The sequence below is a fragment of the Wyeomyia smithii genome, chromosome 2 (assembly GCF_029784165.1).
Source record: "Wyeomyia smithii strain HCP4-BCI-WySm-NY-G18 chromosome 2, ASM2978416v1, whole genome shotgun sequence".
Classification (NCBI taxonomy): Eukaryota; Metazoa; Arthropoda; class Insecta; order Diptera; family Culicidae; genus Wyeomyia; species Wyeomyia smithii.
In genome coordinates, this window is record NC_073695.1 from 233,770,754 (window position 1) to 233,785,008 (window position 14,255).

At 38.4% G+C, this 14,255-nt stretch overlaps 2 protein-coding genes across 4 annotated transcripts in view; one reads left to right on the plus strand and one right to left on the minus strand.

Annotated features, from left to right (window-relative positions):
- Positions 1 to 4,284: 4,284 nt before the first annotated feature.
- Positions 4,285 to 5,741, plus strand: LOC129722816 (WW domain-binding protein 4). The gene is made up of 4 exons (XM_055676591.1): positions 4,285 to 4,440; positions 4,496 to 4,568; positions 4,630 to 5,441; positions 5,499 to 5,741. Coding segments are annotated over exons 1-4 (1,095 nt in total). The 5' UTR covers positions 4,285 to 4,438; the 3' UTR covers positions 5,707 to 5,741.
- A 92-nt stretch (positions 5,742 to 5,833) lies between these two features.
- Positions 5,834 to 14,255, minus strand: part of LOC129722270 (probable serine/threonine-protein kinase DDB_G0282963) — a 125,918-nt gene continuing 117,496 nt past the window's right edge. For all 3 annotated transcript variants that reach the window (XM_055675593.1, XM_055675594.1, XM_055675595.1), the window contains one exon: positions 5,834 to 10,773. In XM_055675593.1, the coding sequence (XP_055531568.1) occupies positions 10,240 to 10,773 (534 nt within the window). In that variant the 3' untranslated portion in view covers positions 5,834 to 10,239. The remainder of the gene's footprint in view (positions 10,774 to 14,255) is intronic.

Below are 14,255 nucleotides of genomic sequence, written 5' to 3' on the forward strand. Positions count from 1 at the left end.
AATTATTTTACGTTTTGAATGATATATTTCTTTTTACATTATTGTGAGAGTTAGCTCATTTTAATTTTGCCCTAACTGAGCCTCCAATTACCTTGTATTTTAGTATAAAACCCTGTTTAGAGTTCCAACGAAGTGAAAATCTCATACAAAATGTTCATTTTTTACGCGTGTGAAAAGTGCAAAAAATCCACTTCGCTTCAAACTGTGAACAAATATATAATTTTCAACAATGATTATTCTATACCATCAAAGTAATACTGATGAATTCGCAGGAAATCACAAAGATTTTAATCTCACAGCTAGTTTTTGGGCTTTTGCAACAAACCGAATCAAAATCGATCTAACGATGATCAAATGAGAGCAAATTTGACAAACTGCAGCTCGTGAACCAAAATGAATAAATTTCAACCCGAAATATCGTTTTTACCTTTGTTATACTAAACAAAGGTTATAAAATTGGTCGAAAAACGCAAAATAGATCCATGATCCGGAGGGCCGAATCGTATATACCATTCGACTCAGCTCGACGAATTGAGCAATGTCTGTTCGTGTGTATGTGTGTGTGTATATGTATGTTGTCTGTATGTATGTGCCGCAAAAAACTAACGCACCTTTCTTACAGAACGCAATATCCGATTTTGATGATCTTATACGCAAACGAAAGCTACTGTTCTCCCCCAGAATGCTACCGAGTGGATTTTCGATTAGTGGCTTAGATTTTGAATTATTGATCAAAGAGTATTTTTTATATGAGATATTTAACTTTTAAGGCAAAATGAATGGCACGGAGGACCATGTGTTGTATACCAATCGACTCAGATCGACGAACTGAACAATTTCTGTATGTATGTGAATGTGTGCCTGTATGTATAGATGTGTAAATATGTTGTTTATATGTGTAGTATATCAAAATCGAACAAAAAAAATAACAAAAAAACACGCTTTTTACAGTACGCATATTCCGATTTTGATGTTCGCATGCTCAAATGAAAGCTTCGGAGCTCTTTGAAAATCATACTGAGTGCGATTTTTATTGGTTGCTTGAACTGTAGAGTTTTGACCAAAGTATATTTTAGACATGGGATATTTCACTTTCTGGATAATTTATCTCTCTCTCCATGCTTTCCTTCTTCTCTATCCCTCCTCTTTCGTATCGCTACTTATTTCTCAAAGGAAAGCAACAATCATCGACAAATTTGCATAATTTTTACACTTTTCGTAGTGCGTCTTAACTGGTGTAAATAAATTAATTTTAGAGAAAATTGCAATGCTTACTTAGCTTCTTTTCTTGCTTGCGAAGCTTCCGTCCACACTTTCTTTAAAATATATATTCAATTGTACGTTGAGCCCAGATTTGCGAAAAATAAGAAGCTTTTACAGCTTTCGGGGAGCATTGAAGCAAAACCAAAACCAAATCCCACAGTGTGCAAATTTAACACAATTAGCGATGCAGATATTGCAGATGAAGAAAACATAAAAAAATCGCTGTTTTGTTTGCAATGCTACGTTTTGAACAGCTGGAAAATTTTTCAGTTGAACTTTTATTTGATGTTTAATATTAGGTTCTAAATATACTTTTACCTCGTGACCAAGAATTTAAAAAATTGTGAACATCGAGATGCGATCATTTGTAGTTTGGATGAAACTGAAGCAACTTCACATAGCTATACACGTTTACTAGTGTGCGCAGGTGGAAAGTCACTTATTCCTATGATATGATACACTACGCTCATATAAGATATAAATATTGGTTTCTAATTTAAGACAAAGTGCAAATATGTTATTCCATTTCTCGTTATCGTAGGAAGTTTTATAAAGTCTTTATTTCGGATTTTATCGTACAGCCTAGGCCTTTGAAAAGAATAATGCTCTCGTCTACACTCCGAAAATCCAAATCTCTCAAATGTCGCGAAAACCTTCATTTTCAGATTATGCATTTGAGATAGAATTGAATTGACAACTTTCGTCAATGGTTATATTTTTTTCTTTGTAATGCTGATCTGAGGTTAGTAGAAGTTTGCTTCAATTCGTAAAAAAGACTTGATGCTGATTCATAATTCTAGGTCCTGCGATTGCCGAAAATAATGCGAATGTGGTATTCAAACCTGGATTATGGGGAATTAAAAAAACTAGAACTGCCTCGAACTAACATACATATTTGCTGTTCTAGTATGAAATCAGCATCTTTGTTATCTATTACTATTTACTGTTTACTGTTTCTGTTTTTTAAATAAAAATATGTTGCTTCTATCCAGCATTTAAAAATTGGTTCTCGATTGAAAAAATAAGACTCATATACTCCATCCATAGTATTTGCGAAAACCACGTCAAGCTATAGTTCAAAGATCGTCTTTGGTTCACCTTCTGAAAATTATCTTTTGAATTCATTTTATTCATAATTGAAATTGGATTTACGTTGCTATACGATTTGTGATTTACTGGCCTACTGCCTATAACCGCATACCAGTCCCACGTGTATTTTTTTCGTTCTTATAGAGAAGTTATGGTAAGTGTCTATCTCATTATATCATGTCGAAAATATGGGAATAAACCACGCTCAACAGTTGAAATAACTTAAGCACGGAAAATACCTTCACGTGCTGTTTTTTCAACTTGATGAAAATGAAGATGGGACTGATATGCGATTATAGGCAGCCTAATAACTATACAATTATAGTTAGTATAAAAAAAGGTTTCTGCATCACTAGGTGGACTAATTTAGGTTTTTTATTTCCAATAGAATGTATGTATTTCAAGGGTGATCAATTTCACCCCATGTATCTCATAGTACCTTATAAAATTCTCGAGTTTATTTCATGAAGTAGACGATAGAAATTTCATCAACAGCCATAAAGATTTTCTAGAGCACATACCAGTACATACTTGTTTTAAATATTTATTATTTCGGGAAATATGTACATGAAGCTAGTTAATCGAAAAATATTATTAAAATTGATCAATTTCACCCCGTTCCATGATACATTATTCAACTAGGCTTCCTTACTATAGTGTGTTACCGTTACTGCAACTGTTTTACGCGAGGACAAAACATCGTACAAAAAAACGTGTGAAAAACCATGTAAAAAAACGCGTTATTTGAAAAATGAAGTAAAAGAAACGCGTTTTTGGAAAATTGGGAAAAAAGAAATTACTGGACAGCCGGAATTCGTTGGTTGGAACATGACTGCCAGCCAACTAGCGAATCGTGTTCGTTAGTTGGGTGAAGCAAATATTTCACAGGGGATCGCCGATTGTTTGTTGTCTTTCTGCTGTGAAAAGATTTCCTAATTTCATAGCGGTAAAATTATGTCAGAGAAAATACACTTTGCTCTTCTGTCTAGCTGCTGTGGTAAATAATTAATGTATTTGGTAAATACTTTTGTTTACAAAAAATGGACATTCACTCGAGAAGCAAAGTTTTAAAGCCCAAGTACACCTTTTGCTCATTGTCTAGAAAATGGAGCATTGCGACGCTGGATATTTCCGGTGAAGGCGTTGAATAAATAAAAGAACAAAGGTTTGTTGTTCGGTTGAACAACAAACCTCTAAATTACACACAGAATGTTGTAGATGTATAGCATGTCATTTCTTTATTACACGATTGATTATGTCAGAGATGATCTGCATGAATTGTCTAGTTAGTAGTGCTGAGGTATAAACTTATCAATGCTGAATGGAATAAGCGTAATAACTAAACATGTTATTGAATTTTTCACAACAATAAATAATATAATTTTATTTCAGCGATATTTTGTTTTACTTTTCGGACCCCTAAAATGCATTTGAATGACGTTCAATTCTGACATTAGGGTGCTTTTTAGTTGAATGACGGCCCAACTAGTGAACACCCAACCAACGAAACCCCCAACTAACGAACGCAATCAGTTGCGATCAGCTGATTTCAGTCGGTTTTCAACTTATGACAGCTTTATGTATGTTCGATCGGTCTCAACTTAGATGCAATCCGGATCCAGAAGCGTGAAAAACAAATGTTATCCGATCGGTAGCTCTAGTATCGCGAGTGCCAATCCTAAATACAACAATATAAAATCTTTTTTGATATTATTGCCGACATTAAAAGATTTCGGCTTTGGTCGTGTTTTGATTTTGCAGCTTTGAAAACAGCAACAATAACGAACGTACAAGCAAAACAACGTCACCCGTGGATTGCCTTACACCACAAGCAGTTTTTAAATCAACCTTTTTGAAGGTTTGAGTGTTTTTAACTTACTTCTTGATTAACTTTTAGTTTTTCGTGCACATTACAGCTCTGGCTACCCTATTAAGAAACGTCAAACGCTGTAAAGAGCAGCAGAGCAGAATTTTGTAAACATTTCGTTTGAAAACGATTTTGATTCGATAGTTTTGAAGCTCTGGTGAATTTAAAATATTAATAAACCTGTTTGGTGTACAGAATTCAAGCATTATTTGAGGAAACATGTAGGTTTAACATCAATGCTTCAACAGAATAGTATCTAATCCTAGTGTTTTTCAGGGCGGACTACTGGAAGTCCAATGATCGGAAGTATTGTGATTTTTGTCAATGCTGGATTGCGGACAACAAACCGGTAAGCTGAATTTCCTCTTCAGTAGCTGAGCTAATGCAGTTTTCCTTTCTTATTTTTATAGAGCATCCAGTTTCACGAATCCGGCCGACGCCACAAGGCTAATGTTCAGAAACGATTGTCCGACATCAGTCGGAACAGTTACAAACAGCAGAAGGAGCAGAACAAAGTGGAGGCGGATCTGAAGAAAATGAACGAAGCTGCAATGAAAGCGTACATGCAGGATGTTACGGCTGGTGCGGACATAAGTTCCCGGGCGTTGGCCGAACAGCAGCGAGCTGAAGCTGCTGCGGCAGCTGCTGCTGTGCTGGAATCTGACTCAGCAGCAGGACCGAGTGTCGGAGTTCGTGTGACAAAGAAAAAGGTGGGTCGGGAAGCAGACCCGTTATATATTCCGGGAGATTTTTCTGATGAGGAAGGTTATGGTCCAAGTAAACTAACCGCTGCAGCGATTGCTGAAGCAGCAAAGCAAAAGCGCATTGAAGAAATTAGTAAAATAGGCCATGGTTCACTCTGGGTGGAAGCTGTGTCTGAGGAAGGATACACATACTACTGGAACGTCAAGACGAACGAATCAATTTGGGAAGCACCCAAGGAGGGGTTTATGAAAAAGGAAGAGTACGTTAAGATCACTCAGTTGGCATTACAAAAGCAGGAAGAAGCGCTGAAACAGGGAGTCAAGTTTGAAGTGGATAACGCTGAGGAAATCGCTGCCAAACTGAAGCGAGAGCAAATGGGAAAAATGTACCGCCACAATCGACTAATTAAGGAGGAAATTGAAAGTTTAGCAGATTCTAAAAAACAGAAGCTGGAAGAGGAAGCGATGTTGGATGCTGCCTCAGGACCTTATGGCAGGTGGCAAACGGTGGAGCGGAGGTTTGTTTGAATAAACAAAATTGAATTTTGTTGTTTAATGTTATCTTTCTTTTGTAGACAAGAAACCCCGGTCGACTTGCAGCTGCCGGTAGTACCTGAACCGTTGTACGTCCCTAGTGTAGCGCCAGAAACGGTACCGGAACGGAAGTTCAAAGAGAAAGTTATCGACTACATTCCGGCAGATGAAAAAAGTTCACTGAATGACGGTTTCTTTAAAAAACGGAAAGTGGCTCGCAACGCCCGACAACGGTTGGATACGGATTAATAAAGTTTGGATTATTGTAGGAAAACGTAAGTACAACTATTTCCGTTACATGTATCACTTTCCTGCTGTATGAATGTTTGGGGACTCACTGGTTATTTAAAAAAAAATCCTAATAAAACACCTGTGATAGAATTTTTGAAAATATCTTTAATATTATATTTAATAAGTCAATATAATTGTAATGTTCTTAAACTTTGTTTTTGAGTTTGTTTTATAATTCGTTTTAATTCATAATTTGAACCATCACCATCGTTTATAATAGTAATATGTATGCATGCTTTTGTATTCTCTTTCCACAGTTTTGTCTGTACTCTCAAACTGAACATTGTTGTCATTTTGAATCCGGCAGAGGATTTAATGTTCAATCTCCACACGATTCACACATTATTTTTGTTTTTAATATTTTTCTCAATCATCTCTTCATCTACGCACTGCCAAATTGATCAGGCGAAACCTTTTTTTCTTCAATTTTTTGCTTTAGTTTCATTTTGCTTCTGCTTTTTGCAGTCAAGATCGGTGAACGAAAAATATCAAAATGGTGTTCGCACTGTTTCAGTGCAGAATCCAGAAACTGATGAGATTTACTATATTCACTCACTGAATACTTTTGCCAACAAATTTAGCAGTAATAAGAGCGCTTTTGTTGCATTTAGATACTTTAATTACTAGATCAAACAACCGAAGAGTAAGCTATCGCGAAAAAAAAATACATAAATCGAAAAAATCGACAAAACACGTAGAACCAAAATTTTCCTAACACTTAACGGCTAACGACGGCTTTAAAATATATGTATACTTTTTGGGGAAAACGATTTCACGAGAAAAAAAATTATTTTTCTATGCATGCGCGGAGAATACAACCTAAAGTTAATGAACAGCGAAAGCGCGAATTTTTCTCCTGCTGCACTACACACGTTCGGTTAGTGTAAACCATTATTTTTTCAGCTACATCGATTGCCTCCCAGTTCTATTTAACACGGCTTTAGCCCGGCTAGTACTAAAAATCACATGTAGACGGAATGTTTTATTAAATCGCTTCCTTTTTTTATGCGCTTTAACAGTAGTTGTTATTCCTTTCGCGAAAGCCGCTCTGTATCTTCTTGTCGTTACCGCACTGCCTTAGAAGTGCCTTGCCACGAACTTTAGCTTACAAGCTAATAAAACTATTTTTTGTGTTTTTTCTTCATTTTTTCTTGTCTGTATATTGATTATTTTTAAGTTGTCATTAATTTATAAGTTCTCTCTTTGCATGCTACGATTATATAAAAATGGTCTAACTTTTTCTTAAAACTTTTTGCTTGGTTTGGTTTCCTTCGGCTGTGTTCATTTTGCTTTCTTACCTTCGCTACGGTTTTTTTTTCGTTTGTCTCTGTTTCTGTTTTGCCGTTATCTTTGCGGATATAAATGTATTTTTTTGTAAGGCCTGCTTATGAATGTTGGTAAATTACGCTATTTATTTCACTATGTTTTTCTTTTCTTTTAATTCAAAAATTTGCTCTTCCTCGCTCAATGTACTTGCTTCTTTTTTTTGGAAAATATATTTGTGTCTATCTACTGCGTTTAGTGTTCTGTTTGCTATGTCTATGTTTATTTTTGTCATACGTTCTTGGTTTTGCTAAATCTGTGTGTGTTTTTTTCTCTTTTCATTTCATACTCGGTTCCATTCTGGTTATTACCAACTTTTCTGGTTTTCTATTATCTTCGGTTTTTGCGTTTTTGGTTTGCTGAAGTTGCTTGTTCGGTTTTACACGTTTTCTCTTTTTTTAATCTCTTTCACTCTCCCTGCTTTCTTTCTCATTCGTAGGAAGGCACCGTTCTTTGTAACGTCACTCTACTTGGGTTACAGTGTGTGAATGTGCTGTGTGACCAGCTTCCATGTAAAGTGGTTGTGTGGGTGTGTGAATGTGGATTCAGTAAGGGGGTTCCTCTGATGTGTTTCACCTAATTTGCAGTGTAATTGTAGTAGTATTTACACCTTAGCCAATAAGTAGAGAAATTCGAATAGGTAATTTAGCCGAATATAATGATGCCTTTAAATTGCCAATAGATTGAATTTTTTGTTTTGCTCGTTGTCGTGTTCCAGTGTTGGTTATTGTATATTTAATCTTTGTAATGAAGATTCGAAATTTTTATCTTCTCTCGATCCTTATCGGATGCGAAAGCTAAGTGAAAAGTTAAACACTATGCCATATAATGATTTTGCCTAAAATATGAATTTGTATAATAATTTTGAAAACTTGAAGATTAATCAAACTGCTTTATTCCTAAAACTGCCAATACTTATTTAGATGTCAAGTGAAAACGAAAACAAAAAAAACATCTATCAAATTTTGTCTGGTTTTCCTTTTATTTTAGGTACTGCTAACATTGTAGCGATTCGTAAACGTTTACTTTTTTGTGGGAGTGTTTTGATTTAGTTCTGCTTGAAAGTTGTATAATTTACATTGTGATTCTAAAAGAGTTCAGAACATCCCCGGTCGCTTGTTAAAATTTTGTTAAAGGGAGTAGTGTGTAGGCGCCTTGCTAATATCTTCCGTTTTATTTTAGAGAGAAAAAGACTTGTGAGCAATTTTGGTCCAGAGAATATTTTATCTTTTTTTTTGCATGTGTGTGTTTACTCAATGTGTTTTTATATGGTGGTGCCTTGATATTAGATTTTCTCCTTTTGAACTTTATGTTTTTGTTGATTTGTTAGGTCTCTTGGATGCTTCTAACTTCGTGTGGTTTCGTTTTTGTGGATCGATGTGGCAAAATTTAAGTACATTTTTTTCTGTTTCCCAATTCTACGATTATAAGTTGAAAGAATTAGTACAAGTTAATCCTATGTCAATCTAGCAGTTAGTATTTTTGCTTTGTCAAGTCAATTACCTTTAAATTTATGCGCAATGTGGTTTCATTACTGTTCATAAATTCTCAATAACAGCAACAACAAGAAGATGTATAAATATATTTATATTCTTGCATTATGTCTCATCCCATTTTAACGAACTCTCGGTTACGTGTTGGCCTTAACTTGATTAGCTTTCCATAACAGTAGCGGAACTTAAAGTAGATCTGTAAATATAATTGTTCTCCGGCTAAACGATTCAACTAAAAATAGAAACAAAACATCTGCACACCGTTGTTAAAGATCTTTTCTATACAAGTCAGAACAAAAATAACTATCAAACTTAACGATCAAATTTACATTAAACACTCGACTAATATTAATTGCGTGTCTACGATAATTATTCTACTTAACCAGGTAAGAACTAATCCCTTTCTTGTTTTTAATCGGATGGTTTGAATTATTTTCATTTTAGGTAAAAGGGAACATAACTGATAGGTTAAAAAACGGATAATGAAAACGTAAACAAAATGTTCGACATTAAGTCACTGAAACTATTTTCCTAGAACTGAAAACATTGGCTATCTTCCATGCTTTTTTTTTTGAGCGCGAGTGAGGGTAGCTGTTTGGGACGAAAAAGCTCATCTATTTTGAGTTCGATGAAAAAGATATTATTTCGTAGTGCTAATATCATATGGGTATAAGATGTAACGCAGCTAATCAATTCCTGACAAAACCGTTGCTATTTTATTCAGTAGATACTGATAAAGTTGGTAAGGTCATTCGAAACAAAAAAGTTTCGCTTAGCCCACCCTCATCTTCGCTAGTACACGTGTAATATTTATGTGTTATCTCGCAGTCCTCAGAAGTTTGCCACCTCTCGGGACTTCCCGTCCCACGAGTGCGCTTCGTTTCCAGTTACACGTTGTCGTCCACATCACGGCCCGCTGGTATTGCAATCCTGCCACGTCCCCGTTCCGCTGTTGTTCCGCTTCCACCTGCTGCGTCCTACTTCACTCCACAACGGCCGATGGTCCGAGAGGGTGCAAAGCCAAATGTGGTGCACAAATCAAATAGTTTCAACGACTAGACTGTCTTTGCTCGGCGGAGGTCCCTTGCAAACCGCCGCCGTTCCCATTTACTTCCTTTGGCTAGTTTGTGTTCAGTGTGTAAGTGATCAGGTCAATTCCCTGGTTTGCTTGATTTTCTCTTTTTGCTTCATTATTAACCTTTGTTTAAAAATCTATTGGACGGACAATAAATATTTTAGATATTTGTTGAACGATTTTTCTTCCACCTGTACGCGCTACGGGTTGAGGTGTCCAAAAAAGAAGAGCAGCTTCAAAGTGAAGAAGTAGAATACTTCAGCGGGAGGCAACTAAAGTGAAAAGTAGTTCGTACAGTTTAAAGTCAGTTACGACTAGTTTACATCCCTGTTATTATTCTTTTTAGTGTGTTTGGCAGAGTTTCGTAAAAAAGGCGAAAGCCTACCAATGATTGCTGCATGCCTTCTTGGTAAATGGGTGATTTAGATTAGCTTTACTAAACAAAGATGGGCTAGAATTTCAGATAAGGAACAGCGCAGGAAGTCCAACCCAAAAGATTGTGAGGGTGAGAAACCGGTTGAGTTTAATGCGATTTCAAGGGAAGCGATCGGAAAAAGAGAAACACTACCAGCAAAATGTTTCCCTCTCCCTCGCCTAACATCATTGGTGACTTTTACTGAGCAGATGCGAGTTGAACTCGTACACGTTGCTCATTTGTTCGCCGCAAATGTTGCACTTCCACGGATTGCTTTCGCTGTGGCAGCCCTTGTGGAGGAAGTATAGCGTCTGGTCGGGAAACTCGATTCCGCAGAAGAGACATTGCAGGTGCCGCTTCGATTTGGGCCCACCGGACAGAAGCATGTCCGTTTCCGGCCCCGTCGACGTGATGGTACCGTTTGAGGTAGTTGCAACGGCCACGGCCGTAGCATTGCTGCTGATGCTGCTACTGCTCGACGTCCCGTTGATGCTAGTTCCGATTCCGCTGCTGCTACTGCTGCTGCTGCTGCTGGAGCTGCTGGACGAGGTGCCGCACTCCGGGGCCGGCGAGGAGGTAGCGTTGCTACTGTTCGGCGTAGGACTGCTGCCGGCCGGATTCGGCGAGGTCAGCAATCCGTTGCGGCTGGCACGGCTGCTGGCCCGAGCCGAGATTCGCCGTTTGAGATCTTCGCGTAGGAGCGACTTCAGCGGGGATACCTGCGGAAGATAGGAAGACTCGGTTCAATTAGGTTACTCTTAAGTTATTTGACATTTGACTAAGAAGGCTAGAATTCAGTACCATGCTTCTCAGTATCAGTTTGACTGGTTTGTCAGCTCTTATAAACAGTTTCAGGAAAATAGCAAAACTACTTATTCTCATTCGAAGACACTTTGAAACAGAACAAAACAAAAAAATTGATCTGTTGGCGAGACATCGATTGACAAAACAACTAATAGAACAGCTTTTGGACATAAGAATACTGTAACATTTAGTCAATCGGAGATATCATGAATAGATATATTCAAAAAAGTTTCAAATAGAGTTATACTAATTTTTCAGTTTCATATGAAATGGGCGTAAGGTTTCATGAAGTCATTATTATCTAAAGATGTTGAGATGAATAGAAATTTCATTTCTATACTTGACAATGAACCTGAAATGTCTTACGACAGCTATTATGAAATTGTTTTCTAGTTAAACTATTGTGTTCAAGGGGTTGACATTGTGCTATCTGTTTCTGTTTTATGAGTGTAAAAAGTTCTTCCTGACTAGTGGTGGGCATCAATAGCCAAAAGCTTAGCAAAACCATACGCTAACTGGCAAATTTTCCTTGATAGTCGCTATGGGACTTACTACAAGTAACTTTTTTTGTAAAGAGGTATGATAGGACTTTCATCCAAAGTAATCAGAATTTTGGCCATTATCTTGAGTTTGGCCGCTATCTTGGATTATAACAGAAAAAAAGCGATTAAGATCGTGTTCGATTTCTAATTTGAGACAAGCATCGAGTACAATTGATTATCCAATAATTGGGTTTATGCGTTAAGTAAATTATGGATGTAGCCTTACTGGTTCGAAAGAACTATTCGTCTGAAGAATTCGAGATACTTTTAGTAGCACATTGAAACAATGCTTAACTCATTATTTGTTCCCTAGTAAATAAGCATGTTAAATAAGTGGTCAAGATTGTATTTTTTTTATATAATCCAAGATGGTATCAAAAATTTTGAAAACCTCAAAAATCACCTCGCAATTTAGCAAATTAGATGGTACCCGAAGCAAAGCAAAGCCTTGGTGTTACATTCCGATTCGAAACTTGACCTTCTGTTTGTTATACACAAAAACATGCCCACCACTGATTATTTCCCAATCCTTAACATACTTTTTATGATATCCATTCAGAAAAGTCATTTGATAGCTGTAATATTATTAGATTCAGTAAAGTCGAGTAAGTGGAGCCATTTTTTCAACGTTAGCATCGTGAACGCGAGCCGCTCTCACCTAGGAAGTAACGATGACGATGAGGACGCCTTTTACGCGCAGCAGGAGCGTGCATACGATAGCTGCCCAAAACGTGACGTCCAAATCGTTATCGGAGATCTCAACGCTCATGTTAGCCAGGAGGAGAAATTCAGACTGATTATTGGAAAGTTTAGCGCACACCGGTTATTGACTTCGCCACCACCAAGAAGATGGTCATACGTAGTACCTTTTCCCAGCATAGCCTCTCATATCGGTACACCTGGAGATCACCACACAGACTGAAACACAAATCGATCACATATTGATTGACGGAAGCACTTCTCGGATATTATCGACGTCCGAACCTATAGGGGCGCAAACCGTCCGTTACAGGCATCCGCCACTGTATGATCTGGAGCTACCTAAACTCCCTGAAGTCGCTACTGAGTATGCGCAAAGCCTTGAGGTAGCGTCGTCGGGCGAGAGAGAGCTCACCGATGGACTGTCGGAGTACTGTGAAGGCAACCAATGACAACGCAACAGAAAGTGCTGATGGATTCGTCGAGAGGAATCGACGTAACGACTGGTTCGACGAGGAGTGTCAAACGATTCTAGATGAGAAGGATGCAGCGTGAGCATTGATTCTGCAGCAAAGGACCCGTCATAACGTGAGTCGATACAAACAGAAACGAAGACAGCAGACCCATCTTTTCCGGGACAAAAAAGGCCGCATGGAAGAGCTGGAGTGTGAGGAAATGTAGCAGTTGTATTGTTCTCAAGAAACAGTAGGTTCTACAAGAGAATAAATGCATCCCGCGCAGGCTATCTGCCGCGAGCTGAAATGTGTCGGGATGAAGATCCTGACGGATGAACGTGAGGTGATCGACGAATGGAAGAGGACCCAGACAGTATAGCACAGCGAATGAGAGAGACATACCGCCCCCACGATAAGTGAAGTTAAGGATGCTATCAAGCAGCTCGAGAACAGTAAATCAGCTGCAAACTGCGAAACTAGCAAGACTGATTAGAGCCACGATGGACGATGTACGTGCGCACTTCAACATGCGGTGCACAATCTTCGAAAAATCCAACCAGTTCATTTGCATCGCTGATGATGTGGGCCTTATCAGAAGGACGTTACAGGCGGTTGCTGAACACTACACCATGCTGAAACGTGAAGCAGAAAAGGTTGGATTGAAGGTGAACACGTTGAAGACCAAGTATCTGCTAGTAGGAGGAACCAAGCGAAATAAGGCTCGCATATGCAGTAGCTTAGTGATCGACGGAGATGAGTTCGAGGTAGTTGACGAATTTGTGTACCTCGGATCATTGGTAACATCAGACAACAACTGCAGCAGAGAAATCCGCAGACGTATTTTAGCTGGATGTCGTGCTTACTACGGACTCCATAAGACGTTGAGGTCTGGCAAACTTCGCCCCTGTACCAAGTACATCATGCAAAAGACGCTCATAAGACTGGTAGCTCTCCACGGGGACGAGACATGGACAATCCTCGAAGAAGACTTGCGAGCACAAGTCGTTTTCGAACGACCATCTTCGGCGGAGTATGTGAGGATGGCGTATGGAGGCGAAGAATTAACCACGAGTTGGCGCAATTTTACGGCGAGCCCAGTATTTAGAAGGTCGCTAAAACTGGAAGGAAGGGGACAATGGGCGGGACATGTTGTAAGACAACAATCCCGCAAACATGATGTTCGTCTCGAATCCGGGCGATACAAGACGTAGAGGCGCGCAACGAGCTATGTGGTTGACCAAGTGAAGTAAGATCTCGGGAATGTAGGGAAATGTAGAACGCTCTAGAAACTGGAGACAAGCTGCTATGGACCGAGTGCGTTGGCGTAACATTGTGAGGCAGATAAAATTCTGAGGGATGTTTCACCAAAAAGTAAGTAACGGTGTATAAGGTTTAGTCAAGTAGTACAGTCAACTCCCCGTATCTCGATATTTAATATCTCCTTATCTCTCGATCAGAGCCTGACAAAGTCATTTTCAATTGACAATTATCAGGTTATAGTGACGCTTTGACCCGTTGCTTTCAATTGAAAAGCTTTTGTATCATTTTCGAGCACTTCGTGAGTCACATGACACCCAATCGGAAGCTCTTGCTGTGATTCTGACAAATGAAGGGCTTGAAATTGATACAAACGCTTTTCAATTGAAAGCGGAGATTATCACCATCACTCTCACATGACGATTCTCAATTGAAAATGACATT